Source organism: Callithrix jacchus, chromosome X, assembly GCF_049354715.1.
Source record: "Callithrix jacchus isolate 240 chromosome X, calJac240_pri, whole genome shotgun sequence".
NCBI classification, from domain to species: Eukaryota; Metazoa; Chordata; class Mammalia; order Primates; family Cebidae; genus Callithrix; species Callithrix jacchus.
The window spans coordinates 25,452,291-25,476,121 of NC_133524.1; the positions used below are offsets into that span (position 1 = coordinate 25,452,291).

General features: G+C 38.7%; 1 protein-coding gene across 11 annotated transcripts in view; it reads left to right on the forward strand.

The window, feature by feature from the left end:
- The window catches only part of POLA1 (DNA polymerase alpha 1, catalytic subunit), a 316,077-nt gene that overhangs the window by 27,746 nt on the left and 264,500 nt on the right, over nucleotides 1–23,831 (forward strand). For 7 of the 11 annotated variants that reach the window (XM_008989090.5, XM_017968391.4, XM_035289179.3 and 4 more), the window contains 10 exons: nucleotides 674–748; nucleotides 1,624–1,762; nucleotides 2,494–2,648; nucleotides 13,935–14,019; nucleotides 15,306–15,367; nucleotides 17,405–17,494; nucleotides 19,647–19,763; nucleotides 21,072–21,247; nucleotides 23,046–23,175; nucleotides 23,666–23,785. In XM_008989090.5, the coding sequence (XP_008987338.2) occupies nucleotides 674–748; nucleotides 1,624–1,762; nucleotides 2,494–2,648; nucleotides 13,935–14,019; nucleotides 15,306–15,367; nucleotides 17,405–17,494; nucleotides 19,647–19,763; nucleotides 21,072–21,247; nucleotides 23,046–23,175; nucleotides 23,666–23,785 (1,149 nt within the window). The remainder of the gene's footprint in view (nucleotides 1–673; nucleotides 749–1,623; nucleotides 1,763–2,493; nucleotides 2,649–13,934; nucleotides 14,020–15,305; nucleotides 15,368–17,404; nucleotides 17,495–19,646; nucleotides 19,764–21,071; nucleotides 21,248–23,045; nucleotides 23,176–23,665; nucleotides 23,786–23,831) is intronic. The other 4 variants (XM_078363411.1, XM_017968393.4, XM_078363409.1 and 1 more) reach the window with 1 other exon arrangement.

The window sequence follows — 23,831 nt, forward strand, 5'->3', positions numbered from 1 at the left end:
AGTAAATATAAGCTATAATTATAATGCTAATTATTTAGTATTCTAGCAAGATAGAGTTGCTTAATATAAGATAGTAGCAAGTCATTTAATGCATTAACACATTAACATTGTAAAAAATTAATCTTTTTTTCTTTTTGAGATGGAGTCTCGCTCTGTTGCCAGCCTGGAGTGCAGTGGCACAATCTTGGCTCACTGCAACTTATGCCTCCTAGGTTCAAGCGATTTGCCTGCCTCAGCCTCCCAAGTAGCTGAGACTACAGGCGCACACCACCACGGCCAGCTAATTTTTGTATTTTTAGTAGAGACGGGGCTTCACCATGTTGGTCAGTCTGGTCTTGATCTCCTGATCTTGTGATCCACCCACCTTAGGCCCCCAAAGTGCTGGGATTACAGGTGTGAGCCATTGCACCTGGCCAAAATTTTCATCTTTTATTGCCCCTCTTGAATGTAAATATTTTTTAGTTCTGTAGTGTCCAAGATACGTCCTTTTAGCATTTTGACACTGGGTGTTTTAGTTCCAATTGAAAGAGGAAAACTTTTGGCTTTATTTACCTCTGTGTTCCGTAAGGATTCTTGATGATTAAATACAAGATCATGTATTGTATATGTAATACTGGTCAGTTTTTGAAAAGTTTTTGTCTTAAGGATTTTTAAAAAATATCTACTTACTCAGCCAGTGGAAAAGAACTATGCTTTTGAGATACCTGATGTTCCAGAAAAATCTGAGTACTTGGAAGTTAAATACTCGGTAAGTCAAACACAATTGCTGGGTTTTGCTTGAGAATGATATTTTATTTTTTCTGTTTTTGAACTTTCAACTGACTTTCAGTTAGGAGTATTGGTAGGGATCTTCAAGTCCACACTTCACTGAGGTGGATTTATAGTAATGAATAATTGAAATGAATAAAATTAATTTAAGTATATAGACTACAGGTTACACTGCTTTTCTCTGCTTTCGAGTATACATCTTTAAATAAATAAGTTGAAACAGCACAACTGTTTGTCAAGTGGAATGAATGCCACATGATGGAGTTGGACATCATTAGTCTGTTGAAGTGTCCCTTATGAGCAGTGGAAAGATGAGAGAAGAGTGTCAGTAGCATTGCTATAGTACTACTCTTGCTCCTGTGACAGGCAGGGTCATTGCTGTAGGATATTAATTAATTAGACCTTAACCTCTTCTTACCTCTGTTCTAGTGTTTTGTTCCTACAGTGTTGGAAAAGGAAAACTTATAAGAAATATTTCTGACAGTGGTGATGAAAAGTATTTTCGATGAGTTCCACTCTATTGCTTTCATTCTTCTAATGGAGTGGTACTTGGTTATTCTTTATCAGTAAAGCATGTACAGCTCTGGACAGAAATTCTCTTTTGGGGGAGCTTCTTGGCCTATTTTTCTTCTAATGGGTGCCATCAAGATGCATTATTTTGTCATTGTGAATTGGTTTTGTTTCCTACTGTGAATTGTTTTGGATTTCATTTGTGGCAAATTACATTTCATATATATCAAAGGGTTTCTTCTGTGCTTCATAGAGAGGCTTTTGTTTATTTCAAATACAGACTTTGGAAAATGCAAAGTAATAGCTTTATACAAAAAGTTTTTTTTTTTTTTTTGCCTTTTTCAGGCTGAAATGCCACAGCTTCCTCAAGATTTGAAAGGAGAAACTTTTTCTCATGTATTTGGGACCAATACATCTAGCCTGGAACTGTTCTTGATGAACAGAAAGATCAAAGGACCTTGTTGGCTTGAAGTAAAAAGTCCACGTAAGGGAAAATATATGCTCAGAATGCTGAATAGATTGCTGATAGATGTGGTTTTTAAAAGGGAAATTAGGAAACTGATGTATTTATTTTAATGTATCCACTTCCTTTTCTGTTTGTTTCTTCAAAGTTTTCCTTGAGTGAGTATAGGGAGTGTATTTGGAATCACCTTATCTCTATAATGCCTGGCAGTTTAGTCTGAGGGAGGCCTTAGTTTGGGGTGCATCCCTCATTATGCTGTTATTCACATGTACTTCTGACCTGGCTCATGTGGCCCAGCTGTTCTCCATAGTGAACTGCTGATATTTGAAGTAGAGGAGAATTGGTATTCAATATGGATAGTGCATTTTTGGCCTGTTAACTGATGTTTTTCAGTAATTGCTTCTATGATAGTCTGCTTTGTCTTCATGAAGCTCTTAAAAATGTTTCATGATTCCTCCAAGGCAGTGGTGTTTCAGTTTTTTTAAAACCTATTTTGGGTCCTGGATTCTTTGGAGAATCTGATGAAAGCTATGGACCTCTTTCCCAGGAAAATGAACATATGTACACACACATGAGGATTTGCATACAACCCAATAATGTGGCTTATTTTTAGTTAGATGTTAGATATAATATGTCATTCTTATTAGAAGGCAGGATTGAAGAATATACCAGTTAATGACAGATGTCTTAATTATAGTAGTTTTTCTTTTTCAGTAAATAGCTATTGATCTGTTGTATCTATTATCTTTCAGAGCTCTTGAATCAGCCAATCAGTTGGTGTAAAGTTGAGGCAATGGCTTTGAAACCAGACCTGGTGAATGTAATTAAGGATGTCGGTCCTCCTCCACTTGTCATGATGGCTTTCAGCATGAAGACAATGCAGAATGCAAAGAACCATCAAAACGAGGTTAAAAAAATAGGACAGATTTTGTACCCATGCCTTAGATGCAATACTTGCCTGAACTTGCACAGCTTTGCTTTAAGAGAAAGTTGTTCTTTTTGGAGGGGAAAGGATACTAATTTGCTACTAAACTCTTATTATAGAGAATGAATTGAATTTGTCTAGTGTTGGAGTTTTTTCTTAAAGACTTAAATTGCTGAACTTATTTTTATTTTTTGTCTGTTAAATTTTTTATGTAGGAGAACTTCAAATAGATATAGAGAGAGTAATAAAATGGAATCCATATACCAATCACTCATATTTAGCAGTTAGTAAGATTTTGTCATACTTGTTTATTTCTTTCCCTTTTTTCCCTCTTGAGTATTTTAAAGCTGATCTCAGACATTGTGTCATTTTACCTTTGTGAACCTTGGTATGCTTCTCTCAAAACATGCACGCTTTCTTATATAATACCATTAGCACACCCACTAACATTAACAGTGGTGATTCCTTGGTATAATCTAAAATACCCAGTCCATACTTACATGACCCTGTTTCTTAAGATGTCTTTTAACGCTCAGTTTGAATCAGGATTCACACAAGATTCACAGATGCTATTTAATCTCTGCGCCTCTTGAACCTCTTTTAAATAGGAAGAACTCACTCACACTCTCCAGTTTTTTTAATGACATTGAATAATTAAAGAAATATTGTTGTTCATCTAATAGAATATCCTGTTTTCTCCATTTATTTGCTTTGTTGTGGTGTCATTGGACTTTTCCTCTATACCAGGAGTTGACAGGCAATGAATGGTCTGTGAGCCAAATCCAGCCTGCTACCTATTTTTGTAAATCAAGTTTCATTGGAAGACAGCATGTATACAGCTGCTTTTGCACTGTGACAGGAGAGTTGAGTAGTAACAGAGACCATATGGCCTGTAAAACCTAAAATATTTACTATGTGGCCCTTGAAAGAAAAAATAAGCTGACCCTGCCTTATCCTTCATATTTCTGTATACTGTAAGTTAGCTGTAAATCGATCAAATTAGATTCAGGTTCAGTTTTTAGCCAAAATGCTTTATAGGTGATACAGTGTACGTCATATTGTATCATAGCAAAAGACACAATGTCTGGTTAAGCTGCTATTAGTTGACAAAGGCTGGGATCAAGGGGGAAAAAAACCCTACTATTAGTGAGTCTGTGTTTGATTAGTGGTTGAATTAATGGTAACTATTGTAATTTTCCATCAGCTTTTCATCTAATGTAAGGTGTGTTAACCTTGACACTACAGGTATTTTGGGCCAGGTAATTCTTTTGTGGGGTACTGTCTTGGGCATTGTAGGATGTTTAACAGCATCCCTGGCCTTTACCTTCTAGGTGCCAGTAGCATTCTTCCCCTCTAGTTGTGACAGCCAAAAAATGCCTACAAACATAGCACCAGATGTCCTGGGGACAGGGGATGCGTATGTGTGTATAAAATTACCCCCAGTTGAGAACCACTGAGCTAATAGCTTCATTTATTAGTCATTTTTGCCTGAATTAGCTATTTCATTGAGTTGTAATATGGTTTTTTTTTTTCTTTTGAGACGGAGTCTCTCTCTGTCACCCAGGCTGGAGTGCAGTGGCATGATCTAGGCTCACTGCAACATCTACCTCCTGGGTTCAAGTGATTCTCCTGCTTCAGCCTCCTGAGTAGCTGGGACTACAGGTGCATGCCACCACGCCCAGCTAATTTTTTGTATTTTTTAGTAGAGACAGGATTTCACCATATTGGCTAGGCTGGTGTTGAACTTCTGACCTCGTCATCTGCTGCCTCGGCCTCCCAAAGTGTTGGGATTACAGGCGTGAGCCAGCACACCTGGCCAAAATGGTGGTTTTAAAAAATTCTATCCATGTTTGTTAGTTAAATTTTTCTATAAAATTAAATTTTCTTCTTTAGCCAGTATTACTTGGTTATGCCATAATGGTTTATACGGGAAAGACAGGATAAATGCTTACTTCTTTCTCTTTAATTGCCAATTTTCCTAGTAGGAAGTTGGCACCTACATTACATGCAGTGGTGACCAATGCTTTATTTGTTTACTTATTTATTTTGGTTGTTACGTTTTAACTTTCTAAGTCCTTCTGACATTGATAGGGATCTTTTTAAACAGCATTTTGGCAGTATTTTCACTCTGATTTTTTGTTTTAGTATGTGATTTGATCTTTTTTCTTTTTATTGCATTTTAGGTTTTGGGGTACATGTGCAGAACATGCAAGATAGTTGCATAGGTACACACATGGCAGTGTGTTTTGCTGCCTTCCTCCCCTTCACCCACATTTCGCATTTCTCCCCAGGCTATCCCTCCCTAGCTCCCCCTACCCGCTGTCCCTCCCCTATTCCCCCCAATAGACCCCAGTGTGTAGTACTCCCTTCCCTGTGTCCATGTGTTTTCATTTTTCATCACCCACCTATGAGTGAGAATATGCGGTATTTCATTTTCTGTTCTTGTGTCAGTTTGCTGAGAATGATGTTCTCCAGATTCATCCATGTCCCTACAAAGGACACAAACTCATCATTTTTAATTGCTGCATAATATTCCATGGTGACTATGTGCCACATTTTCCCAGTCCAGTCTATCATCGTTGGGCATTTGGGTTGGTTCCAGGTCTTTGCTATTGTAAACAGTGCTACAGTGAACATTCATGTGCATGTGTCCTTATAGTAGAACAATTTATAGTCCGTTGGATATATACCCAGTAATGGGGTTGCTGGGTCAAATGGAATTTCTATTTCTAAGGCCTTGAGGAATTGCCACACTGTCTTCCATAGTGGCTGAACTAATTTACACTCCCACCAACAGTGTAAAAGTGTTCCTATTTCTCCACATCCTCTCCAGCATCTGTTATCTCCAGATTTTTTAATGATCGCCATTCTAACTGGCATGAGATGGTATCTCAATGTGGTTTTGATTTGCATCTCTCTGATGACCAGTGATGATGAGCATTTTTTCATATGATTGTTGGCCTCATATATGTCTTTCGTAAAGTGTCTGTTCATATCCTTTGCCCACTTTTGAATGGGCTTGTTTGTTTTTTTCCTGTAAATCTGTTTAAGTTCTTTGTAAATTCTGGATATCAGCCCTTTGTCAGATGGGTAGACTGCAAAAATTTTTTCCCATTCTGTTGGTTGCCGATCCACTCTAGTGACTGTTTCTTTTGCCGTGCAGAAGCTGTGGAGTTTCATTAGGTCCCATTTGTCTATTTTGGCTTTTGTTGCCAACGCTTTTGGTGTTTTGGTCATGAAGTCCTTCCCTACTCCTATGTCCTGGATGGTTTTGCCTAGATTTCCTTCTAGGGTTTTTATGGTGCCATGTCTTATGTTTAAGTCTTTAATCCATCTGGAGTTAATTTTAGTGTAAGGTGTCAGGAAGGGGTCCAGTTTCTGCTTTCTGCACCTAGCTAGACAGTTTTCCCAACACCATTTATTAAACATGGAATCCTTTCCCCATTGCTTGTTTTTGTCAGGTTTATCAAAGACTGTATGGTTGTAGATATGTTGTGTTGCCTCTGATGCCTCTGTTTTGTTCCATTGGTCTGTATCTCTGTTTTGGTACCAGTACCATGGTGTTTTGATTGCTGTAGCCTATGCTACATATAGTTTGAAGTCTGGTAGTATGATGCCTCCCGCTGTGTTCTTTTTGCTTAGAATTGACTTGGCTATGCGGTCTCTCTTTTGGTTCCATATGAAGTTCATGGTGGTTTTTTCCAGTTCTGTGAAGAAAGTCTATGGTAGCCTGATGGGGATAGCGTTGATTCTGTAAATTACTTTGGGCAGTATAGCCATTTTCACGATATTGATTCTTCCTAACCATGAACATGAAATGTTTCTCCATCTTTTTGTGTCCTCTCTTATCTCGTTGAGCAGTGGTTTGTAGTTTTCCTTGAAGAGGTCCCTTACGTTCCTTGTAAGTTGTATTCGTATGTATTTTATTGTTCTTGTAGCAATTGTGAATGGCAGTTTGTTCTTGATTTGGCTCTCTTTAAGTCTGTTATTGGTGTATAGGAATGCTTGTGATTTTTGCACGTTGATTTTATATCCTGAGACTTTGCTGAAGTTGCTTATCAGTTTCAGGAGTTTTTGGGCTGAAGCGATGGGGTCTTCTAGGTATACTATCATGTCGTCTGCAAATAGAGACAATTTGGCTTCTACCTTTCCTATTTGAATACCCTTTATTTCTTTTTCTTGCCTGATTGCTGTGGCTAGAACTTCCAGTACTATATTGAATAGGAGTGGTGAAAGAGGGCATCCTTGTCTAGTGCCGGATTTCAAAGGGAATGCTTCCAGTTTTTGCCCATTCAGTATGATATTGGCTGTTTGTTTGTCGTAAATAGCTTTCATTACTTTGAGATACGTTCCATCAATACCGAGTTTATTGAGGGTTTTTAGCATAAAGGGCTGTTGAATTTTGTCAAATTCCTTCTCTGCGTCAATTGAGATAATCATGTGGTTTTTGTTTTTGGTTCTGTTTATGTGGTGAATTACCTTTATAGACTTGCGTATGTTGAACCAGCCTTGCATCCCCGGGATGAATCCTACTTGATCATGACGGATAAGTTTTTTGATGTGCTGTTGCAATCGGCTTGCCAATATTTTATCGAAGATTTTTGCATCTATGTTCGTCATGGATATTGGCCTGAAGTTTTCTTTTCTTGTTGAGTTTCTGCCGGGTTTTGGTATCAGGATGATGTTGGTCTCATAAAATGATTTGGGAAGGATTCCCTCTTTTTGGATTATTTGGAATAGTTTCAGAAGGAATGGTACCAGCTCCTCTTTGTGTGTCTGGTAGAATTTGGCTGTGAACCCATCTGGACCTGAACTTTCTTTGTGTGGTAGGCTCTTAATTGCTGCCTCGACTTCAGACCTTGTTATTGGTCTATTCATAGTTTCAGCTTCCTCCTGGTTTAGGCTTGGGAGGACACAGGAGTCCAGGAATTTATCCATTTCTTCCAGGTTTACTAGTTTATGTGCATAGAGTTATTTGTAATATTCTCTGATGATGGTTTGAATTTCTGTGGAATCTGTGGTGATTTCCCCTTTATCGTTTTTTATTGCATCTAGTGGTTGTTCTCTCTCTTCTTTTTTATCAGTCTGGCTAGTGGTCTATTTTGTTGATCTTTTCAAAAAACCACCTCCTGGATTTATTGATTTTTTGAAGGGTTTTTCGTGTCTTTATCTCCTTTAGTTCTGCTCTGATCTTAGTTATTTCTTGTCTTCTGCTAGGTTTTGAGTTTTTTTGATCTTGCTCCTCTAGCTCTTTCAGTTTTGACGATAGTGTGTCAATTTTGGATCTCTCCACTCTTCTCATGTGGGCACTTATTGCTATATATTTTCCTCTAGAGACTGCTTTAAATGTGTCCCAGAGATTCTGGTATGTTGTGTCTTTGTTCTCGTTGGTTTTGAAGAACTTCTTTATTTCTGCCTTCATTTCATTGTTTATCCAGTCAGCATTCAAGAGCCAGTTGTTCACTTTCCATGAAGCTGTGTGGTTCTGAGTTAGTTTATGAATTCTGAGTTCTAACTTGATTGCACTATGGTCTGAGAGACTGTTTGTTATGATTTCCGTTGTTTTGCATTTGCTGAGGAGTGCTTTACTTTCAATTATGTGGTCAATTTTAGAGTAGGTGTGATGTGGCGCTGAGAAGAATGTATATTCTGTGGATTTGGGGTGGAGAGTTCTGTAAATGTCTATCAGGTTTGCTTGTTCCAGGTCTGAGTTCAAGTCCTGGATATCCTTGTTAATTTTCTGTCTGGTTGATCTGTCTAATATTGACAGTGGAGTGTTAAAGTCTCCCACTATTATTGTGTGGGAGTCTAAGTCTCTTTGTAAGTCATTAAGAACTTGCCTTATATATCTGGGTGCTCCTGCATTGGGTCCATGTATATTTAGGATCGTTAGCTCTTCTTGTTGTATCGATCCTTTTACCATTATGTAATACCTTCTTTGTCTCTTTTGATCTTTGTTGCTTTAAAGTCTATTTTATCAGAGACGAGAACTGCAAGTCCTGCTTTTTTTTGCTCTCCATTTGCTTGGTAAATCTTCCTCCATCCCTTTATTTTGAGCCTTTGTGTATCCTTGCATGTGAGATGGGTTTCCTGGATACAGCACACTGATGGGTTTTGGTTTTTTATCCAATTTGCCAGTCTGTGTCTTTTGATTGGTGCATTGAGCCCATATACATTTAGGGTTAATATTGTTATGTGTGAATTTGATACTGCCATTTTGATGCTAGCTGGCTGTTTTGCCCGTTAGTTGATGAAGATTTTTCATTTTGTTGATGCTCTTTAGCAGTTAGTGTGTTTTTGGAATGGCTGGTACTGGTTGTTCTTTTCTATGTGTAGTGCCTCTTTCAGGAGCTCTTGTAAAGCAGGCCCGGTGGTGACAAAATCTCTGAGTACTTGCTTGTTGGCAAAGGATTTTATTTTTCCTTCACTTCTGAAGCTCAGTTTGGCTGGATATGTAATTCTGGGTTGAAAGATCTTTTCTTTAAGGATGTTGAATATTGGCCCCCACTCTCTTCTTGCTTGTAGAGTTTCTGCCGAGAGATCTGCTGTGAGTCTGATGGGCTTCCCTTTGTGGGTGACCCGACCTTTCTCTCTGGCTGCCCTTAGTATTTTCTCCTTCATTTCAACCTTGTTGAATCTGACGATTATGTGCCTTGGGGTTGCTCTTCTTGCGGAATATCTTTGTGGTGTTCTCTGTATTTAGTGGGCTTGAATATTGGCCTGCCTTGCTAGGTTGGGGAAATTTTCCTGGATAATATCCCGAAGAGTATTTTCCAGCTTGGATTCATTCTCTTCGTCACATTCTGGTACACCTATCAAACGTAGGTTAGGTCTCTTCACATAGTCCCACATTTCTTGCAGACTTTGTTCATTCCTTTTTGCGCTTTTTTCTCTAGTCTTGGTTTCTCATTTTATTTCATTGAGTTGATCTTCGACTTCTGATATTCTTTCTTCTGCTTGGTCAGTTCGGCTGTTGAAACTTGTGCATGCTTCGTAAAGTTCTCATGTCGTGTTTTTCAGCTCCTTCAATTCATTCAAATTCCTCTCTATGTTGTTCATTCTTGTTATCATTTCCTCAAATCTTTTTTCAAATCTTTTTTCAAGGTTCTTAGTTTCTTTGCATTGATTTAGAACATGTTCTTTTAGCTCATGGGAGTTTCTCATTACCCACCTTCTGAAGTCTGATTTGATTATTTCATCACACTCATTCTCCGTCCAGCTTTGTTCCCTTGCTGGTGAGGAGTTTTGGTCCTTTGTAGGAGGCGAGGTGTTTTGGTTTTGGGTGTTTTCCTCCTTTTTGCGCGGGTTTCTTCCCATCTTTGTGGGTTTATCTACCTGTCCTCTGAGTAGTTGCTGACTTTTCGATTGGGTCTCTGAGTGGACGCCCAGATTGTTGACGATGAAGTATTTCTGTTACTTAGTTTTTCTTCTAACAGTCTAGCCCCTCTGCTGTATGACTGCTGAGGTCCAGTCCAGGCCCTGCTGTCTGGGGTACACCTGTAGCAGCTGCAGAACTGTGAGGGATGCTACCAGTTTCTTCTTCTGCTATCTTTGTCCCAGAATGATGCCCGCCAAATGTCAGTCTGATCAGTCCTTTTTGAGGTGACTCTTTGGATATACAGAGGTCAGGGAGCTGCTTGAGGAGGCAGTCTGTACTTTATGGGAGCTCAAGTGCTGAGCTGTGAGCTCTGTTGATCATTCAGGGCTATTAGGCAGGTACGTTTAAGTCTGCTGCAGCAGAACTCATAAAACCCTTTTTTTCCTCAGATGCTCTGTCTCAGGGAGTTAGGGCTTCCTTTATGAGTATCCGTTGCACTGTCCTGCCCAGCTAGGAGGCAGTCTAGTCACTATTTGCCTGCCAAGGCTCTACCCTGCTCCCGTGCGGTTCGCCCTGCTGCCGTGGGCTCCGCCCTGCTGTCATGGGCTCTGCCCTGTTGGTGGGGTCTCTCTGTTATGGCGGATTGCCTCGGCAACGGCAGGCTGCGTCAGCAATGAGAGTGTACCTCAGTAGGGGCGGAATGCTTCGGTAATGGGGGACGCCCCTCCCCCACCAAGCTGCACTGTCCTGGATTCAGCTGTGCCCGCAGTGAAACTCTCAACCCTGAGCGTTTCAAGTTGCCGTTTTGTTTGTCCCTGTGGGGGTGGGACCTGCTGAGCCTGATCACCTGGCTCCCTGCCTCAGAGCCCTTTTTTTTTTTTTCAAAAACGTTGAAGAGCTGACTCTCTTCCCGGTGTTTCAGTCGCCTGCTGATAGGGCACCAGGATCTGTGTGATTTCCCATGCAGCGACCCACTGCGCCTGCTCAAACGTCGCTTCCCGGTAATCTCCTGGTCTGGCTCACGCTCCAAGTCCTGTTTAATCAGATGGATATGCAAATCTCAGATTGCTGGTTTAACAGGGCACCCTGACCAGTGTGTTTTGTGCGGAGTGCCGCTGCGCTGTGGTGCCAGCTGAAATGGCCGCACCAGCCGAAACAGCTGCACTGGCGTCCCGTTTCTCTCCTATACCTGGGAATTTCCCCGTTCTGTGGGCAACAAAGGTCTGTCTGGAAATGTGGCTTGCACTCACCCTCTGCATCTTTACTGAGAGCTGCAATCCTGAGTTGCTCCTACCACGCCATCTTCTTTTTTCCACCTTTTTTTTTTTTTTTTTTTTTTGAAAGACAGAGTCTCACTCTGTTGCCCAGGTTGGAGTCCAGTGGCGCAGTCTAAGCTCACTGTGGCCTCTGCCTCCCAGGTTCAAGTGATTCTCCTGCCTCAGCCTCCTGAGTAGCTGGGATTACAGGTGCAGGCTACCACACCCAGTCAATTTTTGCATTTTTAATAGAGACGGGGTTTCATCATATTGCCTAGGCTGGTCTCGAACTTCTGACCTCAAGTGATCCACCCACCGTAGCCTCCCAAAGTGCTGGGATTATAGGCATGAAACACTCTACCCGGCCTGATCTTTTTTTTGACATCTGACTTTTTTTCTTAACATCTGATCTTTTAATAATAGTTAATACAGTAGATGGCCATAGTGCATAGTTAAGTGTTTGGGAGAAGTTTAATTAGTAGTTAGTTTAAAAATAGTATTCACCTCTAGTGTCCAGAATGAGGTTTCCACATTCGATTTTTTTTTTTTTTTGAGACAGAGTCTTGCTCTGTTGCCCAGGTTGGAGTGGAGTGCAGTGGCATGATCTTTGGCTCACTGCAACCTCTGCCTTCCAGGTTCAAGTGATTGTTCTGCCTCAGTCTCCTGAGTAGCTGGGATTACAGTTGTGTGCATCACCATGCCCGGTTAATTTTTTTGTATTTTTAGTAGAGATGGGCTTTTACCATGTTGGCCAGGCTGGTCTTGAACTTCTGACCTTACGTGATCTGCCCTCCTTAGTCTCCCAAAGGGCTGAGGTTATAGGCGTGAGCCAGTGTGCCTGGACCCATTTTCTAATAAACGGAAACTGAGGTCTGTGAAGTAATGGCTGATTCACGGAAGGAAATATCTGGAACATCTTATTATACCAGAGAGCAAGGACAGTAGTAAAATCTACTGAAGATGTGTTGAAAGTACTCAGTAATTCAACTTGGACTCAGTAATCAACTTGAAGAGTCTTCTACTGACCAAAGATGGGGCACTGTGAGAGTAAGAGTACGTGTAACAGATTGAAACACATCAGCTCCATGAGTTCATAATGATATTGTCAGCAATGACACCGCATTGGTCACTTGTGAAGGAAGCCAGGGAACCAACTCATTATTTTGAAAACTGGTAAAGGGATTGAATTAAGCATTTTTTTTTCTTTTGCTTTTCTGAACACATACCTCAGGCAAGCAAATAATTGATGAGGGGAAGTTTCTCTTCATAGAAGGTTTCCAGCTAATAAATGAAGGAAAAATGGAATAGTACTACTTTGTAATTGCCAGGGAAATAATGGATCTAGGAAGGGATCACCAGCGGGTACTAATATCATTAAGGTAGAGCTGAGCAGATATTATGTTCCTGTGCCTTTTGACAGAAGTAATCAGCACCTCTGAAGTATTCTTGCCCAAAAATTGAACCTGATTTTGATCAAGCTTTTAGACGTAACTTTGAATTTATAGGCAGTATGGAGACAGGAAAAACATGTTAAATGACATTATTGGGACACAAGCAGTGGAATCCATACTATGGAGCACTCTATAGGACAAACAAACTAGTTTCTTTAACAGATAAATTACAGGGGAATGACAGATGGGATGGGGTTGTACCTGTGGTTTTATATATCAACCATTTACGAAATATGGCCCTTATGTGGTAAATAAAATTGAGATAATTGGAAAATATGAAAATTTAAATTCTGCCTGGATAATTAATGGTTTTAAGAAATTGCTATTAATGTAATTGCGTTAGGTGAGATAATTGTATTATGATTATATTTTTCAAACATTTTATCTTTCAGAGTGGTGATGGTTCTCAGCTGGGTGAGATTTTTCCTCTAAGGGGACATTTGGCAGTGTCTGGAGACATTTTTGGTTATCACAACTCAGGGGTTCTGGGAATGGTAATACTGGCAACTAGTAGGGAGATGCTTAGGATGCTGCTGACATCCTACAGCCCACAGGACAGCCCCCATAACAAAGAATTATTTGGCCCAAGATGTCAATAGTTCCAAGATTAATAAACCCAGTTTTAGAGATTGATGCTGAAATCTTCCCAGATAAAATAATAGGTTTGGGTTTTGCTTCAAAATAATCTATAGAGAGGAAGGAAGTAGGTAGGGTTCTATATAGATGAGTTGATAATTGAAAATGGATGATGGCTAATATAGGAGTTAATTTTATTATTTTGTCTATTTTTTAATGAGTTTACATATTTTTATAATAAAAAGTTTAAAGTCTTTCTTTCTTATTTTTTGAGATGGAGTCTCACTCTGTCACCCAGGCTGGAGTGCAGTGGCGTGATCTCGGTTCACTGCAACCTCCACCTCCTGGGTTCAAGTGATTCTTCTGCCTCACCCTCCCAAGTAGCTGGGATTACAGGAGCATGCCACCATGCCCAGCTAAGTTTTGTATTTTTGGTAGAGACAGGGTTTCACCATTTTGGCCAGGCTGGTCTCGAACTCCTGAACTGAAGTGATCTACCCACCTCAACCTCTCAGAGTGCTAGAATTACAGGCGTGAGCCCCATGCCCAGCCACAATTTTCATGTGTATTTAAATGTGTATCTTTGAATATTCTTGGTAGTCTTGGTGAGAATGCAGAATATACAGTAGTGGTTTGATAAGTGGGTTTTTTCCTCTTTTCTTTGCAGATTATTGCTATTGCAGCTTTGGTCCATCACAATTTTGCATTAGATAAAGCAGCCCCACAGCCTCCCTTTCAGTCATACTTGTGTGGTATGTATTTTTTAAAACTGATTTACTAATAGTTTGCTTTGAGTTTCCTTATTTTTTCTCCAGCTATTGGATTAGTAACTTGTTTTTCAAAAATTGTTTTCAAGAACAGTTAGTGTGTATTGTTAAATAGGGTTTTCTTTTTTTTATTCATGGAAACCAAGTTTTATTGGATTGGTTTCCTCCTATTTAACTGTTTCATTTTTTTCTAGGAGCAGAAGTCTGGAGTCTTATTTGTTATCTTTTTTTTGGTCCAGTGGTTGCTGTATTGAGGCTGAGGAGTTCTTTTCTGGGTCAAAATTAGGCTTTAACTATTTTCTGATGTCATCCTAATAGCCCATCATAGAAGCCTGATCAAAGTTTTCTGTGTGATGAGGCAAGATGCCAAGGAATAAATATTTACCTATTTGGAGGAGTTACAGTGATATCAATTGGAGTTGTGTTGTGCTGTGCATAAAATTCAGTGAATGAAATAATTCCACTGAATTCTGCATATGTGTTTTATGAGTCAGTCTCTACGGAGGATTCGGATATATTCCATGTTGAGAGCTTGGCTGGTTACGTAATCGTTTTGCTGTTTTTTAAAAAAGGGAATAATACTATTGATCTATTATATTTCCTGGGATCTTTTCCAGCCCAGAACCAGAGATTAACTTGGCCAGCTTCTCTTGTCTGGTTTTCTTGGGTATTAGGAAAATAGGACTAAAACATGCAGAGAAGGGAGTATGAGGTATGATTATTGTGAAGTTTTACCCCCTTAAGTGGGTGGGACACATGGAACAAAATGATGATGAGAAATAGCATGAAAAATACATTGAAGAAACCAATTACGAACTCATTTCAACACATATTTATCCACTTCCTCCATGTATGTCACTATGTGAACAGCTGTTGTGTTTGGTAAGGAACTTACAGTGTGTAATAGGGGAAGCTTTGGTCAGCTTTACTTTTTGAGAAAGTTGAACTGAGTTCCTCCACTGTATGTAGCTTGGGGCATTGGTGGTGGTGATGATTCTTTGAGGAAGACTGCTGAAATCTTCTATTCTGTCTCGAACACATAGATAGCAAATGTTTCATCAAAGCAGTTTTAATGACTGCAGAGACTTAAGGATCTGTGCTTGATTATTCTTTTGAGGTCTGTCAGCATGACTAGTGGAAGTATTTGATGATCCTCCGAATTCTTTAGGGATGGGGGGAATATAAGAGTTTCATTTGGAAGTGTGTACTATATGATTACTTGAAATCGAGTTAAGATGGGTGTTGGAATCTTTATTTTTTCCTTTCTGCAGTTGTGTCTAAACCAAAGGACTGTATTTTTCCATATGCTTTTAAAGAAGAGATTGAGAAAAAGGTAAGGAAGAGATTGAGAAAGAGACAAAGAGCTCATTATATGAAGCACCTGTTTGTTTGGAGAGAGAAAGAAAAGGGGGATGATATGGACTAGTAGAAAGAAGCTGTTTTATATTTTAATTTACTAGGTTCAATCCTGCCAGATTGGATTATGACATCGGCCCATTAAAATGTATTAGACATATACACCTAGAAGCATTAACAATGTTTAAATGTTTTACTATGTGAAAATAATGGGATTCTTTCCTGTATTGGTAGATCAATAGGCTCAGATTCCCCTTCGATAGCTTAATTAGAAGCTTTTCTAAAATGCCTATGATCATATGATTACTATTTTGGGAAGGTGTTGGGTAGAGTCCCTCCTCAGCTTGGGGAAAGCCAGGTGAATTTGGGAGTACTGTGGATGTTAAAGGGCTGTGTGTTGGCAAAGTTGACATGGGCTGGCCAAAACTGATCAGTGGTCTCTAAATTCCAGTGTGCTCCCTGAAGAAGTTTTCATGGGTCCTTAATAAAATGGGGAGGAATGGGAAGTAGTATAATGCAATGAATTTTTCATAAAGGTAAATGTATTCAAAAAAAAGAATTTTCTTTTATGGAGAGTATGTTGTTTCTTTTACGAAGTGATGGTATTGATAAATTTTTTGGTTTGTTTTGTTTTTTAATGTTTTTACTTGATAAAAGTAAGTAACCTTGTCAGGTTCCACTTATTTTATTTAATTGGCTTGAGAAGTCCAATAGTCGGAGGTACTATTAGATTAGGCTATTATTTATAAAGTGCCCTGAATTTCCTAACCAAGTAAAATCACCTAGGAAAATTCCATTAGAGTCAAACTGACTTTTTTTTTGAGATGGAATCCCACTCTGTTGCCCAGGCTGGAGTGCAGTGGAATGATGTCAGCTCACCGCAGCCTCCATTTCCTGCTTCAAGTGATTCTCATGCCTCAGCCTCCTGAGTAGCTGGGATTACAGGCTTGCACCACCACGCCTGGCTAATTTTTGTCTTTTTAGTAGAGATGGGGTTTCACCATGTTGGCCAGGCTGGTCTGGAACTCCTGACCTCAAGTGATCCACGCGCTTTGGCCTCCCAAAGTGCTGCGATTACAGTCCTGAGCCACCACCCCTGGCCAAACTGACATTTTTTAACTGACCTAATTGTAGAAAACATATAACCATCAACTTCCATTTTTAGAGATTTTTAATGAGTGGATCTTTTGAATACCTGATTTATATTTAGTAATCCAAGTAGAAGCCTTTTGTGTGAAGATAGGTTTTATTTATAGTTAAAACACTTATAATTCTTTTTTTTTTTTTGAGATGGAGTTTTGCTCTGCTCACTGCAACATCCACCTCCCATTTTCAAGCCATTCTCCTGCCTTAACCTTCCAAGTAGCTGGGATTACGGGCATGTGCCACCATGCCCAGCTAATTTAGTATTTTTAGTAGAGGTCAGGTTTTACCATGTTGGTCAGGCTGGTGTTGAACTCCTGACCTCAGATGATCTACCCACCTTGGCCTTCCAAAGTGCTGGGATTACAGGTATGAGCCACTGTGCTCAGCCAATTATAATTCTTAAATGTGTTTGTTTTTAGTCTGGTTTTTTATTTGTCAGTTCTTATCTTACCATTTGGGATTAGTTTATACAATCCTTGGGATTTCTTTGCCTGGTAAATACATAAACAGTGAAGTCTACTAGGGATTATATAGGAAAGTAATAGTTTTGATAGGTTCTCTGATTCATATGCTCTAAAATGTATCCAGATGCACAAGCATGTCCCTGTGGAGGGACATTTCTGTATTATATGTTGCTCAGTACTTAAAATTTTGCTTTATTCACGTTTATTACTAGAATGAGCTCCTTAGAGACTTTGTAATTATTACTATGAAACCTAGAATCAGGAATTTCATTGTTACATTTAGTTTTGAAATGGATGGTTTCTTTTAACCCTAAGAAATCTTACCGTAGTTGAACAAGAAGCCAAGGTACAGTACTTGTTGACAGTAAAGAGTTGTCAGTGACTTGTGTGTTTTTATCTAACAGAATGTGAAGGTTGAGGTTGCTGCAACAGAAAGAACACTGCTAGGTTTTTTCCTTGCGAACATTCACAAAATTGATCCTGATATCATTGTGGTGAGTAGACGTTTGATCATGTCATGGGGCAGCTCTTCATTTCTTAGTTATTTTCAGTGTGACTTTATTGGTGCTTTTGAGCAGCAAATAATCTTTTCAGAGTGAAATGATTCTATGGACTTTTGGGAATTGCTATACTTGCTGCAAGTAGGAGAAAAAAAATAACAAGCCCACTGCAAGGTAGTTTTTTTCCTCTAATATAAAAGCAACCCATGACTTAGTGTTGAAGTTAAGGATTCTCTGGCTATTTATGCTTAGAGACCAGCACATATATAAGTAAACGTGCACAACCTGAGTTTGCTAAAATTTTGCTCTAGTAGCCCAGTTGTGTAGTGGTCACAGGAGTTTATTAATACACTTGGTTTGGTGCAAATCACAAAACTAAGTATTTTAATTTTATGAACTCAGTGAATTTCTATGACATATACCTTTGAAAACTCAGGACTCGGAATATTTTTATCTGTTGATGACCCAGTATGCCCCTGCTAGACAGCTTGAGCTAATAATTCATTGAGCTATTTTTTGCCCGAGTTCCTAAGAGTACTAAAGCAACATTTTGCTTTATATGTCCTCTGACCTTCCTAATTTGGAGAATATGGGATTCCTTCATTTGTCTTTTTTCTGGGTTAATGGATCAATCAAATTATATATATTTTTTTCCAGAGGAATGTAGGCTATAAATGCCTGTATTTTAAATGTGATATGAGTAATTTGGGTACATTGAAGTCTTGCAAAAATGTGTCCTATATTCTTCTCTACATTCATTTTTACTCTTGGATACCTTATCTGGCGACTATATAGCTAGCTAGCATCCTGAGTTTCTGTGGATTGGAAGCAATATCTCTGCACCCACTTCCCTTATGATATTTCAAGACCTACCTTTAAAGTTCCAGGAAGATTCTGTTCACAGTGTTATACTGTGGCATTCTGTCTCAGCACCAGGCCCCCAGTCAGCATCTAATAACAACAGTATCTTGGACCCCAAGGAGATGCCATGAAGCCTGGGAAACCTGGCCTGGCTTTGGGTGTTAGAGCCAAGTCTATGTGTGAGAAATCTGGATGTAAGATGGAATTCTGACATGAATTTGGGTCCCTGATTCTAGGTATGATAATTTGTAAGTGAGACTTCCTCAAGGCCTTTGGTCTTATAATTTAATAGGCAAAACTGCTGTGAATATCTAGTGGTAAAATACACATAAAATTAACTGTGTTGACCATTTTATAGTATACAGTTCAGTGGTATTAACTACATTCATAATGTTATACAGGCATCACACCGTCTATCTCTGTAAGTCTTTTCATCTTGTAAAACTGAAACACTGTACTCATTAACTTCCCATTCCCCCAGCCCTTGGCAACCACCATTCTACTTTTTTGATTCTATGATTTTGACTATTCTAAGTAGTGGGCATATATTTTTAATAAAGTTTAATAACAAGTATATTTGTTGATCTGAATTGTTTTAAACTTCATCTAATTTTTGATGAACAGAGGCAAGTGAATCATGTTCACATGTTGGAAATTATTATGGAAGTGAAAAATCTAGTTGCATATTTGAGATAATTTCTACTCTGTAGTTTTGTTTCTTTGTTTTTAACAAGTTTCTTATTTGCGCTATTTAATGGTATTATATATTTCTCTTTTTGCATATCAGTTATGGGTCTAAATCATTAGTGTTTGAACTCAATTTTTAAAAAAGAAACTAAAGGCAGTTCCTGAGTTTTTGAAGAAGTCTTATGTAAACTGATACACAGCACAGGCAGGCTCTATGTTTTTAAGGAAGGAATATGGAATTATTTGAATTTAGCTTTTACTGATCACATAAAAAGTATGGGACATTAAATTTGCATTTGCCTCTGAGACTGAGGCATGAGCTGCAAATTAAAAGACATCATATGAGCCTTGCATCAATTAGGATGAAATAAAGTTTATTCCAGCAATCTGCTTAGCAGCCTTGTTAATGTCAAGGCTAATGAATGCTGCTGATGAGTAAATTCCTGAAGAAGAAAGGACCCCCAATCGGAGGTAAGTGCATGATGTCTTCAATTAGAGACCAGAAAAAGAAAGGGCAAAGAAATTCTGTGCGTATGAAGATAAATCCTCTAATTTGCATTTGTTATAACGTTATCAGCTGCCTTCTTTTTCTAACTAGGGTCATAATATTTATGGGTTTGAACTGGAAGTACTACTGCAGAGAATTAATGTGTGCAAAGCTCCTCACTGGTCCAAGATAGGTCGACTGAAGCGATCCAACATGCCAAAGCTTGGGGTAATAATAATTTTTAAAATCTTTTTTATTTATTTATTTTATAATGTGGGGTAGCTACCAGGGAACACACTATACTTTTTAAAATAGGAATTAGTTATCTTGTGATAGGAACTTTGGTACATTTTAACTTTGGCACTAAACATCTTTTCCTTTGAATTCAGCATTTTATTTATAAAAGCCTCTGGTAGTTTTAAAAATCATCGGTTAGAATCAAGGAATAGTCAACAAAGACAGCACATACATGTTACTTTCACTTTGTCATTCCTGAAGGGATAACCTTAGGGCAAGGTTGCATGGTTCAGAAAATGTTGAGGGTTATCATTTAGGAAGAAGATGGGAAGAATGAATGGAAGGGAGTTGATGTTGGTTGTATAAGAATGCAATATTGCTGGATGATACCTTGTAATAAAAAGAAGACAGAAAAAGCAAGAAGGCAATAAACTAAGTGCTCTCTGTGTTAGTTACCTCTCGTGGCAACTCCAGTTTTATTTTATAGACAGTCTCATAGGGGTAACATCACTCGTTCCGGATCATGTAACTAGCAAGGGGAAGAACTGAGATTTTAACCCAGGCCTGTGTGACTCTTAAAGCCAACGTGTACTTTTCATTCTACCTGCTTGCTTCATGTATGGAAGTTTTGGCAGTTTTTGTATGAAGCACCTTCTTCCTAAACCTGATACTGCTCAGTGCTTGAAATCTTATTTTACTTAAAGCTTATAAGTAAAATGGACATGTTGCCTCATCAGATAAGTTAGGAATCTGTATCTTTTTTTTAATGTTCTCTAGAGGATTCTGCCACTACAGATCAAAGTTGGGGCCACTGATCTTGCTTCTTTTCCGATTCCTATCTTTAATGTGGTAGAGTTGTTATTAGTACTTCATATGAATACTTGCTTAGCTTTTTATACCCTTTAAGATTTTCTTTATATGGCATCTTCTCAGTGAGGTCTGCCCCATTACCCTATTTAAGATGCAGTCTCCCCAAATTCCTTATGCCCCTACCCTGCTCTATTTTCCCATTTTCCATATACTTGTTACCTCCTAAAATGATATAATTTCTTGTTTATGGTATCTATTTTTTATTATACATTTCAAACGAGGCTAGGAGTCTTTTCTGTTTTGATCACTGCTGTATCCTGAGTGCCTAGAATAATGTCAGATATATAGTAAATGTTCAAAAATATTTGATTGATAAATGGGAGAATGAAAGTTTTATCATAATTTTGGGTCAGCTTTAAAATAGGTTAGAAAGAAATGTTGTCAGTGTCTGCTCTTTCATGAAATTTGCTTTTTGTTTCCATCTCATAGGGCCGGAGTGGATTTGGTGAAAGAAATGCTACCTGTGGTCGAATGATCTGTGATGTGGAAATTTCAGCAAGGGAATTGATTCGTTGTAAAAGCTACCATCTGTCCGAACTTGTTCAGCAGATTCTAAAAAAGGAAAGGGCTATAATCCCAATGGAAAATATACGAAATATGTACAGGTATGATCCTAGATTCTTCAGAATTCATCTGTCTTGAAATTAACAATAGCAGAACACCAGTACTATTCTTAGTCTGGAGAGGCATGAGCCAGTGGTGCTGTAGAGGGGAAATTGTCTTTGTCAGTGCTACCATCTCCACTGCTTTCATAATTTGAACTAGTTTAGCTCTTGAATTACTGTAATTGATCAGTTTATCTCTATCTCCCTCACCTGTGTTAACACTTTCTTAATGTTTCCTAACAGTAGTTTGGATTTAGATTTCTACTCTTAATTCGTTTATTCAGGAATTAGGGTAGATACTTTGGAAATGTAAAAACTGAGCAATCATTAAGTTATTTAGAGGTATCACTTGCTTATTTCTTCCTCCTACTCCTCTGGTCATCTCTCATTCGTTTGTTCCTGCTAGTTCTTTCTGAGTCCTTCCTTTGACTTCTTTTCTGACTTTGCTTCCTCTCTGGGTGATCATAGGGAGTCTTAGGAATTTAAATATCATGTGGATGCCTATGCCTCCCACCTGTGTATCTTCAGGTTAGACCTCCCTAAATTCTAGAATCAATGTATCTACTTACCTATTTTACTTGATACCTAATGTGAACTCCCAGCTTGTTCAAAACTGAGCTCTAATCTTCTATCCTAGGTTCTTCCTGTAGTCTTTCCTTACTAAATTAGTAAGCGTATTTTTCCGTTATCACTGGACACTTCAGAGTTTTACTTAGCCCAAAATCTCTGTGGCACCTTTGGTTCCTCTCTCTCATATCCCACAGTAGATGTATGAGGGAATCCTGTCAGTTTTATCTTCTAAATATCTCGAAGTCTGACCACTTCTTTCCGATTCTGTTGAACCCATCCTGTCCAAGCCACTATCCTTTTTCCCCTGGATTACTGGGTTTATATGCCTGTCCCCTTCCTTTTGCCCTTACCCCTTTATAATCGGTTCTCAATCCAGAACCAGAGTTATGCTAAAATCAAGTCAGATGTGTCCAGAATCTTCCAGTGACTCTTTGTTTCATTCAGAGTAAGAAGTGAAGTTCTTGTTTTTACTTATAAGCTCCATACAGTGTGTCTCTATGCCATTAACTCTGTCCTTATCTCCTGCTACTCTTTCCATTATTCTCTCTGACCCAGTCATATGGCCTCTTTCCTAGTCCTGGAACTGCCAGATTTGCATGCAGCTCAGGGCTTTTGAGTGTGCTGTCCTGTCTGCGTGGAGTGCTCTTTCCATAAGGCTTGTTCCCTTACCTCTTCCAGATGTTTATTCTCAGTGAAATCTTCCACTGTTTCCTAATAAAAATTTCGGTCTCTGCTTCCGATACTTAATATTCCCATTGCTTAACTTTTAAAGTTATGTAACATACTATATACATAATTTCTTTTTCTTTTTTATACTCTGTCTCCCCCATGAGGACATAAGCTCCAGGAGGATAGGAAGTTTTGTTTGTTTTGGTCACAGCCAACTCCTGGCACATAGTAAGCATGCAATATATACTCACTGGATGGAATGAATGAAAGGATTTAGATAGTTTTCAGGCTTGTAGTTATTATATTACTTCAGTTTTTCTTTATGGGATTGTGTGTGTGTGTGTGTGAGTGTGTGTGTGTGTGTGAGAAAGGCTTTGGGATCAATGGTATGAATGAATTCCTAGTTACATACTGACCTTAATTTGTTTCTGAAGCCAAGATGCTGTTGCTCTGAATTTACTTACACCCAAAATTCCTTGTAATAGTTTATGAAGTTATGATTATGGGCATTGTTTCTTTTAATTATTTGATTCTGTTTCATTCTTACTTTTCTGTACAGTGACTCTTCCCAACTGTTATACCTGTTGGAACACACCTGGAAAGATGCCAACTTCATTTTGCAGATCATGTGTGAGCTGAATGTTCTTCCATTAGCATTGCAGATCACTAACATCGCTGGGAACATTATGGTAAATTTAACTTAGAAAGGGGGAAAAAGCATTTCCTGTTGGATTCAGTGTTTGCTTGGGGTAGTTGTTATATGATAATGAGTCTAAATGCATGCTTATAAAATGAGTAACTTGGATTCTGAGAGCTGGACTTCTTTTGTAAAGGAAGAACTGGTTGGGAGAAGGGGAGGAATGCCAGGTGCAGTGTGTTGAAATTTGGACGAACATAAGGATCATCTCTCTAACATCTGGATGTGTCTGTTTGGTGGAATGGTCCATTTGGGAGTAAATAGCCAAGTTGTCAATATTTTAAGCTCTCTTTGTCTCCTTTAACTGTAATGCTCAATGAAAATGTTAGGAATAATTTAGTACTTTTTTTTTTTTTTTTAAAGCAGCCTGTTGTTAGGAATGGTTTTGAAGGAGGTGATGTGACTAAACTTAACTGACTCAAAGTTGCTTTTGTTAGTTGTGGTTTTGAGCTCAAATTTTAAAAAGAGATTCCATTTAATAGTCCAGGACACTGATGGGTGGACGATCCGAGCGTAACGAGTTCTTGTTGCTTCATGCATTTTATGAAAACAACTATATTGTGCCTGACAAGCAGATTTTCCGAAAGCCTCAGCAAAAACTGGTGGGTCCAAAGCTGTGTAGTATTTTGTTTCCTCTTATCCCTTACT